Source organism: Bemisia tabaci, chromosome 4 (genome assembly GCF_918797505.1).
Source record: "Bemisia tabaci chromosome 4, PGI_BMITA_v3".
Lineage (NCBI taxonomy): Eukaryota > Metazoa > Arthropoda > Insecta > Hemiptera > Aleyrodidae > Bemisia > Bemisia tabaci.
In genome coordinates this window covers 3,823,708-3,843,698 of record NC_092796.1, presented here as the reverse complement: position 1 = coordinate 3,843,698, position 19,991 = coordinate 3,823,708, and the positions used below count along the sequence as shown (strand labels likewise).

The window sequence follows — 19,991 nt, the reverse complement described above, 5'->3', positions numbered from 1 at the left end:
AAGTCTCTTCTCTTCTCTCTCTTGTCCATTTCTTATTTCTTACCTGCCTAATCAGTTTTCTCAGACTGCATAATTTTGATGAGGCCGAAATTCTTGAGGCAATTTTACTTCAAAGGTGTGATAGAGATTGTGATGTAGATCGTAATTAACTTTAGAATTAATTGATAAGCTCACTCCTTCATTCAAGACTGATAAAAATCTGACACCTAACAGGTATGATAATTTTTTGAAATTTTCATTTTCTCCAGGCGAGCCTCAAAGCTGCAACCTTAGTTGCATTCTGGTTAAGTAAGTATTAATCATGAATCTGTTACATGCGTACGATTCAACATCTGTTCCAAAGCCTCTTTTGCCTGAATAGACGAAAGGTTTCTCCCCTCCATTTTCTCGGTGACACTATAAGTTGAATGTGTTATTTTTTCTTTTTTCCATAGATTGATTCGAAACTTTTGGTCCAGCAAATCCGAGAATCAAAATCACATTAATTTTTAAGCACTGAGGTACTAAGATACCGACTCAGTGTTACCTTGTCAGGTCTGCTGAGCAATCCCCAAATGCAGGTCCCAAGATCCAAACACGGAGGCCTAGCAATATCTATGACTCCGGAGTTCTTGCTGAATTAGTTAACTGACTTTTAAAATAAAGCGCAAGTTCTGTTAGTCTCATTTTCAATTTGCAACCAAATGTAAGTAAGGACTAGGACGGCAGATTTTCTGTTGGTCATCAACGTCAGTATTTGGCGAGAAATTCAGCGCACGGAAACCTGTCTCCATGACCAATTCTCTATTCAAACTCAGCACCTAATTATGAATTATGATATTAATATATCTATGATTCAGCAGCATTCTTCACGAATATGCACAATGATTCAACCTCTGGTCGTCCGACCGACACGTTCAAGGGTGGCAGAAGTCGTTCTAATCCTCACTCAAATTTTGGAATTTTGCAACTTTTTCTCATTGTTCTCCTTCTCACATAGGAATACAGTGGTGACTGCTTTTAAATTTGTTTGCCATGTAACAATCGACTCTTCTGCTCTTTTTTTTCTTGCTTCGTTACTTGGTCTGTCCTCTGTTTCCACGCTCCCTTTTTTGATGGCACCTTTCTACATCCTTGGAAGGAGGGTACCTCAAAATTCAATGTTTAATTTGTTGCCCCTTGGGTACACAATGCGACTGAGTGGCATAAGTTTGCTGAAAGAGCACTTATTGCAAAAATTCACTGCCCAATTCACCATCGATAAACTTGCTCATTGTTGGTTTGCAAGAAACCGGCAATGCGGTGTTGGTATTATTGAACATTGTCCTCAATTTTATCTCTATGAATGTTCTCAGAGAATGCTTGACTCTGAAGATGAAGATGCTAACTCAGATTTGGACAAGAGAAAACACCCTTACTCCACCATCAATCGGAGCGTGCCAAAAGCATGTTTTATACGGGAGAATGGATCTCGATCTCAAGGTGCTAAAGTTGCTAAAGAGTTTGAATGGGCAGCGGAAGACATTTTTGTTCAGAAGAGTCTCAATGAACATGTAAGTTGCTGTTGGTAATCTCTTTTCCCCTAAGTTTTCTAAAACAGGTCCACTGAATATTAAGGATGAATCTTGTCTATAGATTTTAATTACAACTGTCGTTATTAGTCTGCAGGTACATCATGATAGATATCAAATATTTAAAAATTCTGTAAGCAAAAATATTTTTTTCAAAGTCAAGGGTGCCAATAGTCTTAGGCCTCCTTTTCTTTCATAGACACCTCTGCAATGTTCTTCAGTGCAGTGAAAAACTCAAGTTCTGCAGTTTGGTGGCTTTTTGAAAAAGTGTCCATACTTATAATGTGCTTTTATGGGGGGCCAGTGGGTAGCCAAAGTGCTGCAGAATAAATTCAGTAGAATAAATTTATTCTACAACCCTTTTGCTACCCATTAACCCAAAAATTATCACAGTGCCACTAAAAACGCTCTCAGCAACAGTGTGCTTATTAAAATTTTACATTCTTTGAATGTGCTATGTATCCACGAAAAGATGAAGTAAGTGTTAGCTTCTAGAATTGGAAGTAATTCAGGAGTGAATGTGAGCTACAGTTGCAGGGTCCCACTGGAAGTAAAAACCACCGAAAACTTTCTTAGCCTCCACAATTTTGAAGGCATGTCCAGAATTTGCACCGGTTTTTTCTTTTTCTCTTATTATTTGTAATTAGAGTAAAGTGCCTGGATTACAACACATTTTTAGATCTTGCGGATCTTAAAATTTAAACTTAACATGTAACAGACAGTATTACAATAATGAACCACTTTAAGCAGATAAAAAATTTATAAAAATTGGTAAGAAAATTGATGAGAGAAAGTAAAATGAAGGTTTAGTACCTTTACTAATAGATAATAATAGCAAATAAATAAATAAATAAGAATACAAATTAAAATGAAAAACAAAAACATGAATAAGATACAGCACGGACAAGAAAAAGAGTGCAAAAGTGGCAAAAGCCAGTAATAATGATTTAAGACTCCTACTGCCAATAGGAACTTTGCTCATAAGATGCGGGCCAATATTGCTGCCGACAAAGGCGGGTATCGGCGATACACAAATGAGGGAAGTTAAATTTTAAGAAAGTCTCGGGTAACTAAGTCTTGTGGTTTCCTTCTCTTTAGTTGCCCCATATTTTTTTGATTTTTCATCCGTTTTTTTGACAAACTCTTGTAGAAAATTGTGGTCCGTATTATTTCTGAGCACATTTTTTTCTCATGCTTTCAGAAATTTGAGTTACCCGAAAATGCTAGGTCTACTTTTCTGATGGTCTTCAGTCCTGATGGGTAAGTCACATGTGCAAATATTTATTTTCAATGAGGTAGTGAGTTTCAAAAGATAGGAGTTTCAACAGTTAGTTAGTTTCAACAGTTTCAACCGTCGCTTCAAGCGACTCAGAACTCCTCCTTAGTATGTGGGAAAGAAAAAAAAAATGACGTTAGTTCACTCTGAAGAACTAATTTTTCAGAATGAACGTTTGTATTTCCCTGTGGCAAGCAAAAAGTTTGAGACTTCTTTATGATTGAGTAAAATTTGCATTATATAAGTTGACAGTTGTTTACTTTTAATTTGAAAATAACTGTATCACGGTTGTCCAATAGCAATGCTGGCAATGCCGATGCCAAGTGCAGGTACATAAATCGGTTTACTGCAGGCGACAGTCAAAAATAAAGAACTGCTAACTTATCTGATGAAAGCTATCAAACAAAAATGATGATTCAGATTGCATTAAATATCCAAGTAAGTAATTTTGAGGTGTGATTTCAATTTAAAAAATTATAATAAAAAAGATCTAAATCAAATTTTTAATCGGAGGTTTCGTGCTCAACTTCAACCAGTCAGTCAAAAGTTAAAGTCTTACAGGCCCAGAAGTCGGGACTTAATCACACAATCTGCGGCTGGATAAATTCATCCTTTCATTCCTAACTCCATGTATAACTGTTTTTCAAATTGTCCTCCAAATTAGGAAAATTGTGGCGTCAACCCATGGTAACCACTCTATTTATGTAACTGATGTGAGAACTTGCAAAACAATCCGAACATTAAATGGTCATCCCAGAACACCATGGTGTATAGCGTTTCACCCATCATCAAATCAGATCCTAGCCTCTGGATGCCTTGGAGGCGAAGTACGTGTCTGGGATCTTCATGTAAGTATTCATTTAGCTCTATCAATGATCATCGCTGTTGTATTTAACAAGGAATCATCTTCCAACTTTTTTCTAATTAGTAAGTGTTGACAAGAAAATTTAATTAAATTTGGCAATAGCTGATGTGTCTTGGTTCCTTTCTGTTTAACGCGGCCCATTTGGAGTTGAGGGTGTCCTGTAGCCCCCTTGATGAGATGCCCCACCCCTCCTCCCCCTACTGAAAAGTTTATAGTTTCATGCTCATGGTAGCCACCATACTATTTAAGAATTACTGAGAATCAACTACACTGTGTATTCGTATGATATTGCTTTGGCCCTTTTTATTTCCTGACTTAATAATTATTTTATTTTATTTTGTTCCTGGAAGGGAGGAAGTGAAGTTTGGACATCTGACTGCCACACTGTGATAGCATCTCTTGCTTTCCATCCTATTGAACGGGTGCTTGTCATTGCAACTTACAATGAACTTTACTTCTGGGACTGGAATGAAAGAGTGCCTTTTGCCAAATGTCGCACTGGACATGAGAAAGAAAAAATCAGGTTGGTTTCTGACTCAAAATTTCCTAAATGGGGCAGACGTTTTTTTGAAGTCAGTTCGATGGTGGCAGAGTTTTGAAACTTGTCTTGGCCAAGTCCGACGGTTTTATTCATTTATTCCGTCTATGTCAAAATTTCTTCCAGAATTTTGTGTTAAGCGTAGAAACAGTCAGGTTGAAAAGTCAAAATTTTCTTTGGTCCCTTCACATTTCGTCTCGACTAGCTTTTACTGTACTGAAGCAAAATGCTTTATGCCTTGGTAAGTGATGTTTGATCAGATGATGAGTGAGAATGCCTCTCATCGGTTGCCTTAGTAGCTGGAGGTCAATCGGACGCTACTTAACTATAAAACTCTATTTTTTGTAGCATGATACGTAGTTTAAAGGAGAGGTAACCAGTAATCTGAAACTGCTCAAATCTTGAGGGTGAGGTATTACAATAAACGATCGTCTCACCTTTGTGGTTGCACAGGTGCAGCAAAATTTATCAAACCCGAGCACGGTTTGTCTCAGAGGGAGGTAAATAAAACTGTGTTGCCCACTCAAAATGCCCTCTGGATCTTGATGTGAGATGCATATACCGTCATTTAAGCCTAAAATGGAAATATTCTGTCGTGCTCTTTGAAAATAAAATCGATTTTTGTGTTTTTGGCGCTAGAATGGCCTTCAAAGACGATCAACAATTCAATGGTGATGGGGTGTGCATGTGTAAAATGATGTATGCACACCCCATCGCCATTGAATCGTCGATCGTCTTTGAAGGCCATTCTTGCGCCAAAAACACAAAAATCGATTTTATTTTCGAAGAGCTCAACAGAATATTTCCATTTTAGGCTTAAACAACTGTGCACGCATCTCACTGCAAGATCCTGAAGGAATTTTGATTGGGCAACACAGTTTTATTTACCTCCCTCTGAGACGAATGGTGAAAGAAGACAGTAATCAATCAGAAAGGAAGAATTAATGTAAGGGTAATTGAAAATGTTTCGTGCTGGTAAGAATATTTTTTTCAAGACACTTGTCAATGTCTGCATTTTTAACGAATTCTTTTAGATAGTATAATTTCAGTGCTAATTGATTGCCACAGATATGTTGCATTTGATCATCTTGGTCAAAAACTCATCACCGGCATAGCAAATGTATCTCCTCTTCAATCCCAGTGGGACCGAATAGCTAATCCAACGCAGAATGACACGGAGGATTGTTTAAGGAGAATGCTCAGTGAGGTAAATCTATGCATTTCATTCCGGTTTCAACAACACACTTTTTGCACAGTTCAGGGTGTCTAGCAGTAGGATGTTCCCGATTTTATCTGGATTTGAGGTCAATCAGGATTTGAGGAAAAATCAGTCGTAAAATCAGGATTTGAGAAAAGTCAGCAGTCTGAGCGGATTTTTTTATCAAGCTATTTTTGTGCCGTTACATTTGCCTCAGCAAGAAATCACGATTTGATCATGAAATTATGAAAAATTATGAAATCAGGATTTAGCAGTCAAAAAATAGGAAAAATTAGGATTTCATCACGATTTCCCGAAATGAAGAAAAACTAGACACCCTAGTTATGGAAACAGAGCAAAAAAGGTTTATTGCCAGATAATGGTACAGCCAAGTGAGTGGACTTTAAATTTGTCATATTGCATTAAAAACACACACTTAATTGACGACAACAAATAAATAAGTGCCCACAAACTCGGTAGAACCAAACATGCGTATTATAGACTTAGCAAATTTTTGTGTTTTTGAATGAAATTAGACACTTCTGATGTGTTCAATGTGATTATCATGTGATTTTACGTACTTCAAGTCTACTCAGTTGGTTGTATTTCTTAAGCAGCTCAAACAGCCTAAAGAATTTACGGAACCTTGTACTTAGTAGTGTGATGTGGAGTTACATTTTATAATTAAAACTCTCCATTAATCAGAAGTTAAATGAATTGAGTTTTCAAAAACATGACATGAAATTGTCCTAAAAAATATTTATTACTTGTTTTTTCCTCATTTAACTCACTTTTTGTTTTCGAAAATCTTTAAAAGAAACTTATAATGAATCTTGACTCTCAAAAGACACATTTAGTGTAAAGGGTATATTTTTTGATGATTCGAGTGCAAACAGGAACATTAATGCTCAAACTGATCTGGAGATATCAATTTTTTTTTTCTTCTTTGGTTTTTACTCCTTTTTCTTTTTGAGAGTAGCAAAATGATGGTGAAACTGCAGAGCTATGCATCTTTGTCTGTGACTTTACAGTTGTTGTATTACGTTTTACTCCTCTGAAGGATGACTGATGATTATTATTGCATGCAATTTCAAGTGTTTGTGATTATTATTGCATGCAATTTCAAGTGTTTGTTCTCTGCTGTCTCAAAAAGATTTTCTCCAGATTTCGTTCAAAAGTTTAAACACAAGTTGAAAAATGAAGCAGAAGCAAGAGTTCAAAATCCTGTAACTAAGCTAGAAAGAAAACTGATGGCAAGTGCCTACAAACTTGAGGTGCATAGTTTTAGAATTTGCTCAGTTGTTCTCTAAAGTTAGCCCTTTTTTGAGGTTTTCTCTGAATTTTAGGAACAAAAAAAAATTCACATTGCCTTGCAATTTTTTCTGATTCTTGTGCAAGTAGGCCTTTATTTTAAAATTTTCTCGTCCAAGTTTACTCCCTCTTACTTACCGTATGATACTGTTGTTTCAGAGACAGAGTCAACCTACTCCCGCTCCGCGTGAAAGTTTTGGTTTTAGTAGTATGTTTGATGATTCACTATCATCCTCATTTCTGGCAGACCGACTTAGCTGGCATACGTCACCGCGCCGGCAAGCAGCGTGGGAAGCGCGGCGGCTCCAAATTCAAGAGGCCTTTAGGAGCCCAAGGCATAATCTGCGACCACTTAACGTACGTAGACTCGGTTCACCCGTAGATCATCTACGCAGAGCTTTCTTTAATTCTAACAATTTGAACACACGAGAAAGAGACAGAACCGCCGTCGAAAACTACCTGCTTGGCAACCGAGACTTCACATTTAATGATTTTATCTCAGTCGTGAGGAGTCAGTCGGAGCGGAACCAGTTTGATGGTGACCATAGTTATTCAGAAAGTGAGCAGGCTGGTTCGGTAGAGTATTGGAGGATTTTGCTTGATTTTTTTTTCGATGAGCAAGGTGAGTATGGTTGGAACGAAAGGGATGAGTCCCTCTTTACTGACCACGATTACTCAGTAAGCCGTGAAACGTTTGCTCGCAGTCGACATAGCTGGTGGAGCAGGAACTTTGATGAGGAACTGCCAATGAACAGCACTGCTGAACGTCAACCGAGGAGAAATGGTCCGCGTTGGACCAGAGCACCCTTACCGACCAGAGCACCCTTACGGCCATTGAGGTCAGAACGAACTAGGACCAACTCTGCCGGGAACGAAGGTACTTACAAATTTACTCCCACATGTCTAGGATTATTTGTATGGAACTAAGCAAACAGGACATATCTGCATTGAAGATTTTGAACAAAGACATGTGCAAAAGTTTATGACTGGTAACATATGTATGTTAGTTAAAGATAGGAACAGAACCGTAAGGGTGCAAGCGTAATCAAGGAACCAGATATGGGGAACATCTGGAAAAACTTATGACCATTAAACTCTAAAGTCTTGTAGATGTTTTTAATTTTCCTGTTGGGAGGTCTGACTGCCAAATGTTATTTTCACTTTACTCTATTGAGTCAAATGAGCACACTGTCTCTTCTGAAAATATAATTACAGGAGGGCCCCGGTTATCTGAGTATTACAAGATCAGGCACACCCCTCATAAGCAAAAACCCTGGTTGAAGCAAGGACTGCAATGACCGCATGATAATCAGACTAATTGCGCTGTAGCTTCAAATATACAAAAAACTGCGGTAACATTTGATTCTCTACCTTCATAAATTATATGTAATAATTATGTAATAATGAGCAAAATAGCCAAATAACTGCTTATAGAGGATGAGTATTTTATTCTGTTTTATTTGAAGCTTTTCGATCATGCTGATCATCATCAGAGGCACGACATACGCAAATTACAACTACAAAATAATAAACGCACAAAATATTGGTACACTACATGGTCGGTGAAACGCATAAGCAACTATGAAGAAGATACATTTAAGAGAATACATACAAGTTATCTGCAAGCAATAGTAAAACTATTACACAAGGATCTGGAAAAGTCAACAATTAAGAAGAGTGATCGAGAGGAAAAGCGAAATATGGAAAGAGAAGCTTTGTTGACTTGTCCAAAGTATCATGTAATAGTTTTACTCTCGCTTGTGGTCTCTTCAATGTATTTTTCTCATACTTCTGTATGCGTTTCACTGACCATGGAGTGTATGTATATATTTGTGCATTTGCTATGTTGTAATTGTAATATACGTATGTCATTCCTCTGACAATGAAGTAAAGCTTCAAGTAAAATCAGTTAAATAATTCATCCATTATGCGCAGTAATTTGGCTTTTTCACTCATTATCACGTTATTGACTGCTAACCACACAAAGTTCAGTTTGTTAGTTTGTTAATTTAATAAGACAACCAGCAGCTATGGCTATTTATGTCAGATTCCATGTAACCACTTCCATCAAATTTTAAACAACATTTTATTTTGTGCCTCTATCCTTTCCTACGTCTTGACACTTTTTTGGTTAATAAAGATAGCGGGATTTACACCCTTCCTTTCTCTTTTTATTTATAGCGGTCACTTTGTCCATTAAAGTAGGGAAAACCTTTGTCAAAACCGTCCACTCAAGTCAAGACCCTGGTTTTAGCAAGCGCCTGGCTAAAGCAAGTCTAGGTAACTGGGGTGCTACTGCATTATCACCCTCCACTGTAATAAAAAAACATCTTATATGCCCAAACGCACCATCTCAGCTTTTTAACCCTTTTCTTCAATTTGTAGCAGTACCTAAGGGTAGAATTACCCGAATCCCAGCTTCCATGCAATTCAAGCTGAATTCATCGCTAAAGTAGATAGTTTCTATTTAATAGAGCCCAAATTATGTTTTGTTTGCTTAGTTCCATCTATTTTAGTTGTTTAGAGGCAACAAAGCCTTTAGTTGTCTACTAGTCAGGAAAGTCTGTACAGAGTCATTTATGGCGTCAATGAAGAAATATTCAGATATTGTAAAGTTATTTCCTCTGCCTCAACATTACTTCACTTGGCAGAGAGAGGTAATGTAGCATCATAGCCTCAAGAAAAAATTCAGATAAAATTTAACAAAATACCTAGGATTTTAGTTCCTGAACTTTTATGGGTGAATTCAGTGATGGCATTTCAAAAACATTGAATCATTAAGACCGTGCATCCTGTGTTACGGAAGGTGTTACTACTTTCAAAAATTCCCATGGCGCACCGACTGATGAATGTAGTGCACCGACCTTGCATCGGTGAGTTTGTGTGTCCCAACTGCGCACATCTGCACATGCGCAGCAGCGGCCCCAGTGAATTTTTGTTAAATGTTGAGGCTTTTTTCTGGGTGGTAATTAGTTTGGAAAAGCGAAACTTTGCAATTCAGGTGTAAAATTATATGCTCTACAACTTTTGTCCTAAAAAATTTTGTCTAAAAACGAACTCAAAACGAGTTATTTGCGAAAACCCGAGTGCGCAAATGAATTCTCCATTGCTTCTTTGCAGTCTCTTCCAATGCTTGGGACCCATGCTCTCACCCCCTCCCCGCCCACCCACATGGAGTTTCGAGAAATTTGTAACGCTTGGCCTGTACAAAATCAAGCCAGATGCACGGTCCACGTGATTCAAGATGTCTTTTAATACTTAGATCATGACTTGAAAAAATCATTGTTATTTTTCCTTTTTTTCTTTTCTTTGTTTTTGTGTGTTTGTTTCTATGCCAAAACTCCCTCTGATAACATCTGAATGACAATCCAGGTTTAGTAGACACTATCTTTAAGTGGTCTTACTTTTAAGTTTTTTAAGATGAAGCAAGCAAAAGCTCATTTTTGTGTAAAGCTCTTTGACTTTTGAAGTTCATTGAAAATTGAAAATAGTCAATAATGCAACGGAAAAAATAGATAAGAAGGATCTTATATCTTGTCTACTAAATCACAATAAAGTTACGGACTCCAATTTTTGTAAATCATTATCCTCATTTCGAAAGGCACGAATCCATTGCCCTATCTCAGAATTTTCAGTTATTTGCAGCCTGAGGACAAAAAAATTCAACAGATTCTAGTGATTTTTCTCTGTGTAAAAATTACTAGACTTTTGATTTATTGTTTGGACTTAAAACTTTAGGATTTTAAATTATTTTTTTTTCAGCTCACAGGAATATTGCAAGAAATTTGCAAGAATGTTGCAAGAGCAGTCTTTTGACCCTCTGCAAGAGACTGATTGTATTGGAATGTTTTCCAAGGCTTTTGTTAGGTAATCAGCTGAAGGGTAGCTTGGTGATTTTGTCGCTAAAGGTAGTGTTATTTCAGCGAAAAGTATTGATAAAGTAAGAGAAGATTTATACCGTAAATTTAATTTTTTATCGACCCTATCTTGTCAGTTGATAAATGCGCCTTGCCATGTAATATGTAAAATAATCAAAAAGTTATGAAATGAAGAATAATATGGTAATACAGTGTATCACTACTCTCTTGAAAACTTACCTTGTTCCTTTCCAATATTTGAACTAAAATTTCTCATGGTGGAAAGATTTTGAACTGTCAGTTGAGCAAAGTTTTCTTCTCACTAATATTGTGCAACTTTGAGTCTTGAAAGTCAACGTTTCCACGATGATGAGAAATTATTTTTTTATTCAAAGTTTGTGCGATTGTTTTCTCAGCTAAACCCTCAAAATTTGCATCTCTAAAAGTGAGAGCTAATAATTAATTTCAATACAATTTTTAGTTTTGTCGATATCAAGTTTTACTAAAATTTGCTGGCTTATGCAAGCGTTGAAAACATTGTACCTCAGTGCTAAGGATTATTGGTGAGATACGTATTTTGATTTTCAGTCATGACTCCTGGTGGCGCTCAAAGCGCATCTTTTATTAGAGACGTGTCTCGTCTGCAATCTCGTTTGAGACGTCTTCAAAGGTCGCTCACCTACCTAGAGACCAGAAGAGCTTTGAGCCAAATCAATGTCAGATCTGTGAGTATCAAACCCTGATGCTTGACAATTTACGAGAACTTTATTTTAAATTTTCAGCCCTCAATATCAACAAAGTACTCTAATGGACCAAAAAATTTTCCTGCCTCTAATTATCTCAGTGTGTGTCTCAGCACAGAGAGTAATAGAAAAAAAAAATTATGGAAAATCCAGAAATGTTTGGGGGAGCCTCTGAAAGCATAGATAATTTGGGCTTTTTCCAGTATCTACTGATATAAATTCGAAGTTTTGGCAATGTGAATGGTTTTAATGCTGAATTTAGTTTTTTATATCCCCATTAAAACACAGGTAAAATTTCAATAGGGCCTTTTAAGTTTGGGAAAAACTATGATTCTTGCTGTAGCCTTGAATGATAAACATTTTGCCGCAGTGGAATCATCAAATTTTGAAAATGTTTTTGTGACTTTGGCTGAAATCGAGGAAAGAAATGAAAAATAAAGGTGCTAAAAGCCAAATTGATTTTTATATTACTTCAGCTTTTCTACTCCATTCTACTCCAATTAGCGTTAGAATTTATAAACTTGAGTTCTAAACAAAAAATACCTACTATTAAGTGCCATCACAAAACTTGTCCTGAGGATTAAAAAAGCTCCTTATTCTCCAGACCGAGAATAAAAAAGACTGGTGATTCATAGTGTTCTACATTTTTTGAAACTAAAGTTTTAAAAGAGGTCAAGGAGGCATCAATAAAATTTTTTTTAAATATTTTCATCGTATAATCGTAATACATGGTTGGTAGCCAGCAACCCTTACTTAGTTCTTTTAAATAATTTTCTAGGATCAAAGCTAACATGCTGAATCACATAATAACTTGAACCATAACCCTGTATTGGGCTGGTGAAAAATCAACAAAACTTTCATCAAATTGTACCAGAAGTTTCCTTTCAGCCATGCCTTAACCTTTTTGCCACGGTTCATCTTATCCTTGATTCACCCCTATTTTTTTTACCTTAAAAGGTCAGAATTTTGTTCCTTAATTTTCTAAACCTATTTAATCCATCCTAATGTTGCATTGGTGCTACAGATATGAGCTAGCCTACTGATCGCACACATCTCTCATTTAAGGATTGTTGTTAAATCCATGTTTTAGTCTAAACTGCTTGGTTTCATGTATTTATTTGTTTGTGAAATTTTGCATTTGTAACTACTTTCTGTAATAGACTGTTGATACAGACATGAGTCAGTTTTGTCTCTAATTTGTACCGATTATCTGTCGTAAGAATAAAAGCAGTTGAGTCCCTCCACTTCTTCCTGTGGTTTCAATGATATGGAATCTTAAATACATATTATTTATCTCTTCTGTCATGACTGGAGCCTCAGAATATAAGAATTTGAATGGTATGATCAGTCAAATAGATTTACTTATTTTAGGTTTCACTCAGTCATTCCATAAGTTTATCGCTCTGTCTGCTCATTTTCTGAATAATTTTTAAGTTAGAAGTGTTCATAGAACATTATTTAACAATAACTGTCTGGCTCTTCAGTTTTATAGGACTCAGAGATCTCAATTTTAAGATGATCTTTGTAAAGCGTGGTTCAAGTGTTCTAATTGGTTTCAAGTTTAAACCTTTGCAATTAAAAATTTTACTCCAAAAATTAGTTTTACTTCAGCTCAAGTCAACTCATTTATCTCCTCTCACTTTACTTTGTTATCTCTACTGTATCTTGTTTCTTTTTTTATTCCTTACACTAAAAATTTGTGACACATGATCACCTAATTTTCAAAAGTGTTCTTTTGGGGAAAAAAGGAGGGATAGATAATGCTTATACTCCACTATCTACCTAATGAAGATGCTCAAAAATTGTAGCATTCCTCTAAAAAAAATCCGGTTTGAACATACTACCGGCTTGAAGTACCATGGAACTTGACAAATCACTGCATGAACAAACTTTTTAGCCCAGTCGACTGTGTGATTTCAGCAAGTTTTGTCAAATGGAATTTTATTGTCATGATCTAGAAAAACTTCATAAAAAGCAACCTTCTCATATCGGTTATACTCTTCATCTATTGTACTCTTCACTTCTCGTTAAGATGCTTAATGACTTGTTTTATGATTATGCAGGATTCATCCTCCGCAAGTTCAGTACCAAGTAACAGAATGCAGGGTTTGGCCCCCTTAGTACTTCAGCCATTGTCCGATGACCAGCAACTCAGAATCGTTACTTCGTCTTCAAACTTACTTCGTCTTAGAATGGGAATAAATAACCTGCAGCGCCAAATTAGGTGATCTTTTTTATTTTTCAATCAGCTATCCCATTCCCTTTCATCAGTTAGTCACCGATATTTGTTCAAAAGGGAAACAGAGAAGCTATTTAAAAGAGGGATCCATGTGGAAAAATTTTGTTTTGAGAAAGATGCATTTAAAGTATTTACCATTGTATTCAGACTACTGTTGGTGACTCAAAATGAAGATTCATCCATTCGACTGAAGTTTATAAATCCAGAAAAGCAAGTTGCTGACTCTTAAAATGTGAATGTTATTGGATATTTTGAGAGTTTCAGCTAGTGTTGTTGATTTTTTCCCAAAAATCGATTATTCGCCGAAAAATCAAGGCCAAAAAATCGATTTTCAAGAAAATCACTCCGAAAAAAATAATAATTTTTAGGAAAAGTATTGTGCTGTTTGTAATTCTTAAATTCTCGCTTCACTGATCGTGAGCGTTGAGTTTCATTGTCCCTTGAATTGGAGCAATGTCGATGGTCTGTTTTAATTTTAAAAAATAATATAAGCTTAATGCCTCCTTAATCAGGAGTAAAATTTTTGTTTCTAAAAAATCGAAACATTTCGATTTGTGAGTCAAAAATTGATTCAGCAGCAAAATCATGTGCAAAAAATCGATTCAATTTAATGGACTATTTTTTGCAAAAAATCGATTTCTTCCAAAAATCGAAAAAAAATAAACAACACTAGTTCAGCTTTTGGTACTTTCCTCTTGTAATTTGCCTTCTTTTAAATTTAAGCCTCGGCTGAATTCATAAGAAGCATTTAGAGTGAGAGTGTCAGAACTCATCTTTTTGTACACACTGAAAATACCTGGCATTAGTAAAAACAAAGATGGTATCGAAACTTCTCAGAACTCAAAAATTTCATCAACTTTAATGAATTCTTGTTGAGATGTTTCGCCAACCAGCCAATTTTATTAGTTCCAATTTCATTTTTCATGTATCGTGTTTAAATTATCAAGGATTCCTGACCCCTTTGCCAAAAGATTTTGATTTACCTTCGCAATAATGGAGCTTTTTTCTTTCAGTCGTAGTCGCATTACAACTCGTCTCCTGTTACCTTCGACGAGACAGAGACTCCAAGAGGTGCTGCAGAGGCTACATACAAGACTTTCCCGTTTTCAAACTTTGACAGACGACCCACCTCTGCAGTCACCTCTGTCATCAATAAACTTCAATTCACGGGTTAACGGTGATATGGGCGGTGCGAGCAGCAGCCACTGGGGTCCCGGAACGTTGAGCAGTGCCTTCAGCTCTGATCTGCAAGAGGGACCATCACGAGTGCCTTCCTCAATAGAGTTCCTTTCTGGCGAACAGAGCACGTCTCGCACAAACGCCGAAGAAGATTCTTCAAGAGATGGTCCCTCCTCAAGTAGACGTCTGTGGCCAGGAGCGCATTATAGATCTAAAATGAGAAGTGGGGAGTCTGCTAGGCGAAGGTAATCTTTCTTCTATCCCTCACTTTTTCATGGAGTTTGATCAAAATTAGGGTAAAGTACCTTTATAGGGAGAGTATGGACCAAAGACATAAAGACAGAGGTTCGTATCGAAAAGCACGGGGAAAAAAGTGAAGCCTGGTTTGGCGTTGGGTGCTTGTGTGAGTATGTAAATGAGCGCGGGAATCCATGGCGGCAAACGGACATTTTATTTGAACTTGTCCTCTTGATTTTTCCACATTTCTCCCTCTAAATGCCTTTTAAATTTCTTAAACGAAGATACTAAGAAACTTGGGATGGTGACTATAATACACCTATTTTTGCTCGGTAACAAGCAAGAATCTCAGATAAAGTTAGTTTTTCTTCTGCTCATGGTGGTCTTGCCGGTTCAAACAGGGCGTTACAGTCCTAGATGACCGTTACTTCCAAATGAAATTAATCGGTTGATGACAGACCAAAAATAACCTGAAGTTAAGAAAATATATGTGGGTAAGTGAATTTGGGTAATTTTGTATTGTATGCAATTTTATTCAGTTCCCGCGCTACATTTGAATTCCAGACTTGTCCCGATTTTGCCGCCAACCCTCTAGCCAATAGTAGAGGTGGTTGAAAAGTAGCTTCATTTTTTGCTTTTAGCACTCCGTCTTTATGTCTTTGGTATGGACACGGCGAAAATTTGGAGGTTAGGTTTGATCAAGTCATGTTGCTCTTGGGGCTCAAAGGGGCAGCCAACGTATGAACTTGAATCATCCAGTGGTACTAATTTTCACAATTACACAATGCGAGAGTGAGTACACTAATCAAAAATTATAAAAGCACATATAACACTTTGATTTCGCCTAAATTTTCTCAGTTTCAAGGACTTGATCTTTAAAGATGCTTGTTTACAATGCACTATCGGCCATATTGATTATCTTTAAAATGCATAGGTTGGCAGTGGCACTCTTCTAGTGATTTTTGTTTTACTTGTTGTCGCCCTTTTGGACCCTGAGAGCTACGTAAATGGATGTGTCCATACTCTCCCTATAAAGGTACTCTAAAGTAGAGTATAACATTATTAACATTATGTAACTGCAATGAAAATTCTTCTGTCAATATGTCTGACGTAATTAGTTAAGCTCAAAGGGGAAATTATAAAGCTCAAGAAATATTAGCTCTTTGCCTTAATTTGGCAAGTCAGACCTTCCTAGTCGTATCTGGCTGAAACTCAAATGATAAATGTCACTTGGGGAGACTTGGTGCTGTAGATCATATGTGGGAAATTTTTGGAAACCCTCTGTTCACAGATTGAAAGCGTGTTTTTGATTTAAAAGTGGTCAGGAGTTTCAAAATCGTCGTTATCAGGAAGTCCTTAGCTATTTTTTTTTAGTCTAGCGTTTTCAACTGAAATCTTGATCAATTCCAATGTATCCTATGATATCTATCTTAAAATTTGAGATTTCATCATGTCATACCTAGTAAAATATTAAATAATGTGCCACAAATAATGATACCTACGTCATAGCCGGCTTTTTCCCTTGTAGAAACCCTTCGTCAAAAGTTTCAAGAAATGTTTCACAGTATTTTTTTAAAATTTTTCCAGGTATTTTGAGGAGCGAATTAAATCGTTGAGACAGTTATCGGACGCAAATCGTAGTTCTAATCCAGCATCAGATTCAAGTCAAGAACCAAGAGCTTTCCAACGCTACACTCACTCACCAAAACCTTCTTGCAGTAACATAAATGATGCAGGGAACAACGACCAGCATCCAAAAGCAGATTCATCTGACAGGAAACAACTCAGCTACTTTGAAAAGTTAAAAGCAAAATTTGCGCAGCTGTCACGGCAAATCAAAGAACAGTGCTCTACCAGCACAGAATTCACATCCAACCATTGGCAGCCAAGTTCCTCAACCCAACCCAATGAAACACCATCAAACAACAACGATTCCAACCCATCAAATAGAGTGTCACCAGCTGAGGGTAATGAAACCAGTCATGTTGGCAGTAGTGACACATCTGCAGACTTGAGTGAAAGAATCAATAATATCGTTTCAAATATCCGTAGAGTCGGTAGTTCGCTTAGTCGAAGCATGAGCTGTGAATTTGATGCAGGGAGCTCTAAGATTGAACCGCGGAGAAAGTCAGACTCAGGAGTGAGCGGTGAGAGTCCAGAAAAGAACTCTGAAGGTTCAGTCGACAGAGGACAAAACAATAGTCAGATTCCAGACTCCACCAGTGTTGGGAGTAGTCTTAACCGTCTAAATTCAGAAGACTCACCTGAGGTTAGAGGAAGCAGCTATAAAACTTCAAGTCCCTCCAATAGCAGGAGTTTTGATAGAGTGAATTCGGAAGGTTCGTCAGGAACCAGTTCGTTTGGCGCTGATAATGAGTTAAGACCTGCATTTGTGACTGCTTCTAGCTTGCTTGGGTCGCTGAAGCAGAGTAGTTCTCTGTCCAGCTCATCCACATCGTCGAATGAATCTTGGCAGGGTCCAGTGAGTGAAGTAGGAACAACAGCAGGTGCAACACCCACTATAGAACTTGGAACAACAAGTCCTTCGCAAGAAACAAGAAGGATAGGCTTGAAAAGGAAGCTGGATTCCATTGTGTCCTCTGCACGCATCGCATTACAATCACGCACAGTGTCACCTTTAAGTTCAACATGTGATCTGAGACCTGATCTAGTCACACCCTCACCTGGGTCAAGAGCGGACCTCGCATCGAACGACCTATTTCTCACATCTAGTTCAAGCTCCTCCTCTTCAGACTCTAGCTCAACTTCCAGTTCTGACTCTGATAGTCAAGATCCAACATACGATTCCCTGCAAAACTTGTTTAGAGTACTGAAACAAAGGACAGATTCAATAAATAGATCTTTCAGAAATCAAATCAACTATGCTCCTCAGATTGATCCACCCACTTCTGCTGCTGCTCGTCTACAGGCTACACTATCGGACTCAAGTAGATACATGGAAAGCCTTTTTGGAGGCCCCTCTGGAAATGTTGATGGTTCTAGTCCTCCAGAAAACAGACCAGCTCTGGATATTGGAGCTGAAATTCGAACTCATATTCAATTATTTCAAGATGCATTAAGCAGGCTGTCACAGGCCAGAAGCAACGAAGAACGTTTAGCGGGTGTTCCTGTTTTGCAGAAAATTCTGAGGCTATTGTTTTACCTCATAGATCTTTGGCTCGGACAGTTAGGGTATCAACCTGAAGGGAGTGAAACTGGGCAAAGTAGTAGTGTGAATGCAAGTAGACTGGCAGCACGAGAGCGAATACTCTTGATAGAGCTAGCTAGTGAGACATCCCTTCCACCGACACCACTTCAGGAGAGGGAGCCTGAGAGATTGTCAAATGGGTTGTCAGAGACTAGTAACAGAAATGATGAACGCCCACCTGCTGAAAATAGAAGGTCACATCCAAGAGCGTTTGCCCGGAGAAGAAGAGATCTTATGAGGAACCATCGCTTGTTATGGTTAAGGGAAAGACTACGTTGCGTCAACGCCAATCAGCGTAGAAGGCAATTAGCTGAAAGCATTGATGCGCGACGCCAGGAAATCAGAAGTAGACTGAACGAGAGCCGCAGGCGATTGACTGAAAGGATGGGTGAGCATCATCGACAATTGGGGGAGAGAGAAGAACGTCGACAGCAGTTGAGTGACAGATTAGAGGAGGGTCGACGACAGTTAAGCGAAAGATTAGAGGAGAGTCAACGGTTGTTAAATGAGAGGCTAGACGAAAGTAGGCGGCAGTTGAACGAGAGAATGTTTGAACAAAGGCGACAAATGAGAGACAGTATGGATCAAGTACAAAGAAGAGCGCAGGCAATGAGAGATGCAATTAGACGGACGCAATGCATACGTGATCCAGAAGACTGGCGAAGAGAGAGAAGAGAAGATCTGCGCAGGCTATGCCAAACCACCATGCAAGCTCATTCTGGGCTAAGGTAAGGAAACACTCTTGCTCCCTTTTAATTTATTTTATTCATAAAACAATATTTCCTCAATCATAGGAAACAAATGAGTCTGCAATTCATGAACTATTTCAAATTAATAAAAAAGAACATCCTCTAGAAATGGGGACTTTCTTCAAACTAAGATGTGAAAGATTTGGCAAGTTCAGTTAAAAAATCTCAATTTGCGTTTTCAACAGAAAACACGCTATTTTGTTTTGTTTAGATTAAGGCATGACTTTGCATTCTAATCTGATAATATTCAGCTTTATAAGTCGCAGATATAAGCTTTAAATATTTTTTTTTTGAAAATTCTGTTTTAATATGCTGTCGGAAAAGTACCTGGATGGGTTCTGAAATTAAAAAACTAAAACCTAAGACTTAATCTTGGTTTCATTTCAATGATCAACTCAAAGCTATTGATTGAGACCAAGATCAGTTCATATAGTCAAAAATAGAGGAAGTTATGACAGTTTGAATAAAAACAATTTGGACCCCGTACCGTTCTTAGGAAGCATTTTTACTCGCCTTTTCTCAAAACATCTGACTCCCTCTTCCACTTCCTTCCCTCTGACTCCTCAAGATAACTTTTTCCTTCTGAAGATATTGGCATATCGCATATTCTCTTGTCTCTCATTAAACATGGCTCCTTTCGACTGAAAGTATTTCGTTTTTCAAACTTTTCAATGCAAGGTTTCCAGCCTTTGCGTGTGAACTTTTAATATTCATTCTGAAATTTAAATATCTGGAAGTAATCGTATCCAAGCATGTTTTGTGTTAATTTTTCCATTAATATCTATGACTTGGCTCACCTTGCATCATGAATTTTTGTATTTTTTTTCTTTTTTTTTCTGAGTAGATCCTTGGTGGCAGCAATCGAACGAGGTCATGAGACATCCACAGTATCATCAGCAGAGCTGTTCAGAGGTGATGAAAGAAGCAACTCTAATCTTAGTAATAGGGACAGTCAATCAACTAGTCAGCAACCATCAGTGCCCTTCCGACTGTTAGATCCTATTCTGCAACAGTTTAACAATTCAAGACCATCTTCCGTTT

The 19,991-nt window shown here is 37.5% G+C and overlaps 1 protein-coding gene across 2 annotated transcripts in view; it reads left to right on the top strand.

The window, feature by feature from the left end:
- Nucleotide 1: 1 nt before the first annotated feature.
- Nucleotides 2-19,991, top strand: part of LOC109031219 (uncharacterized) — a 20,055-nt gene continuing 65 nt past the window's right edge. The window contains exons 1-12 of one of the 2 annotated variants that reach the window (XM_072299173.1): nt 2-213; nt 1,335-1,532; nt 2,752-2,810; nt 3,491-3,674; nt 4,042-4,214; nt 5,298-5,436; nt 6,898-7,615; nt 11,184-11,320; nt 13,402-13,562; nt 14,591-15,001; nt 16,581-18,929; nt 19,795-19,991. The exon at nt 19,795-19,991 is cut by the window's right edge and continues 65 nt beyond it. In XM_072299173.1, coding sequence (XP_072155274.1) covers nt 1,338-1,532; nt 2,752-2,810; nt 3,491-3,674; nt 4,042-4,214; nt 5,298-5,436; nt 6,898-7,615; nt 11,184-11,320; nt 13,402-13,562; nt 14,591-15,001; nt 16,581-18,929; nt 19,795-19,991 — 4,723 coding nt within the window. In that variant the 5' untranslated portion in view covers nt 2-213; nt 1,335-1,337. The remainder of the gene's footprint in view (nt 214-1,334; nt 1,533-2,751; nt 2,811-3,490; nt 3,675-4,041; nt 4,215-5,297; nt 5,437-6,897; nt 7,616-11,183; nt 11,321-13,401; nt 13,563-14,590; nt 15,002-16,580; nt 18,930-19,794) is intronic. The other variant, XM_072299174.1, reaches the window with a different exon arrangement.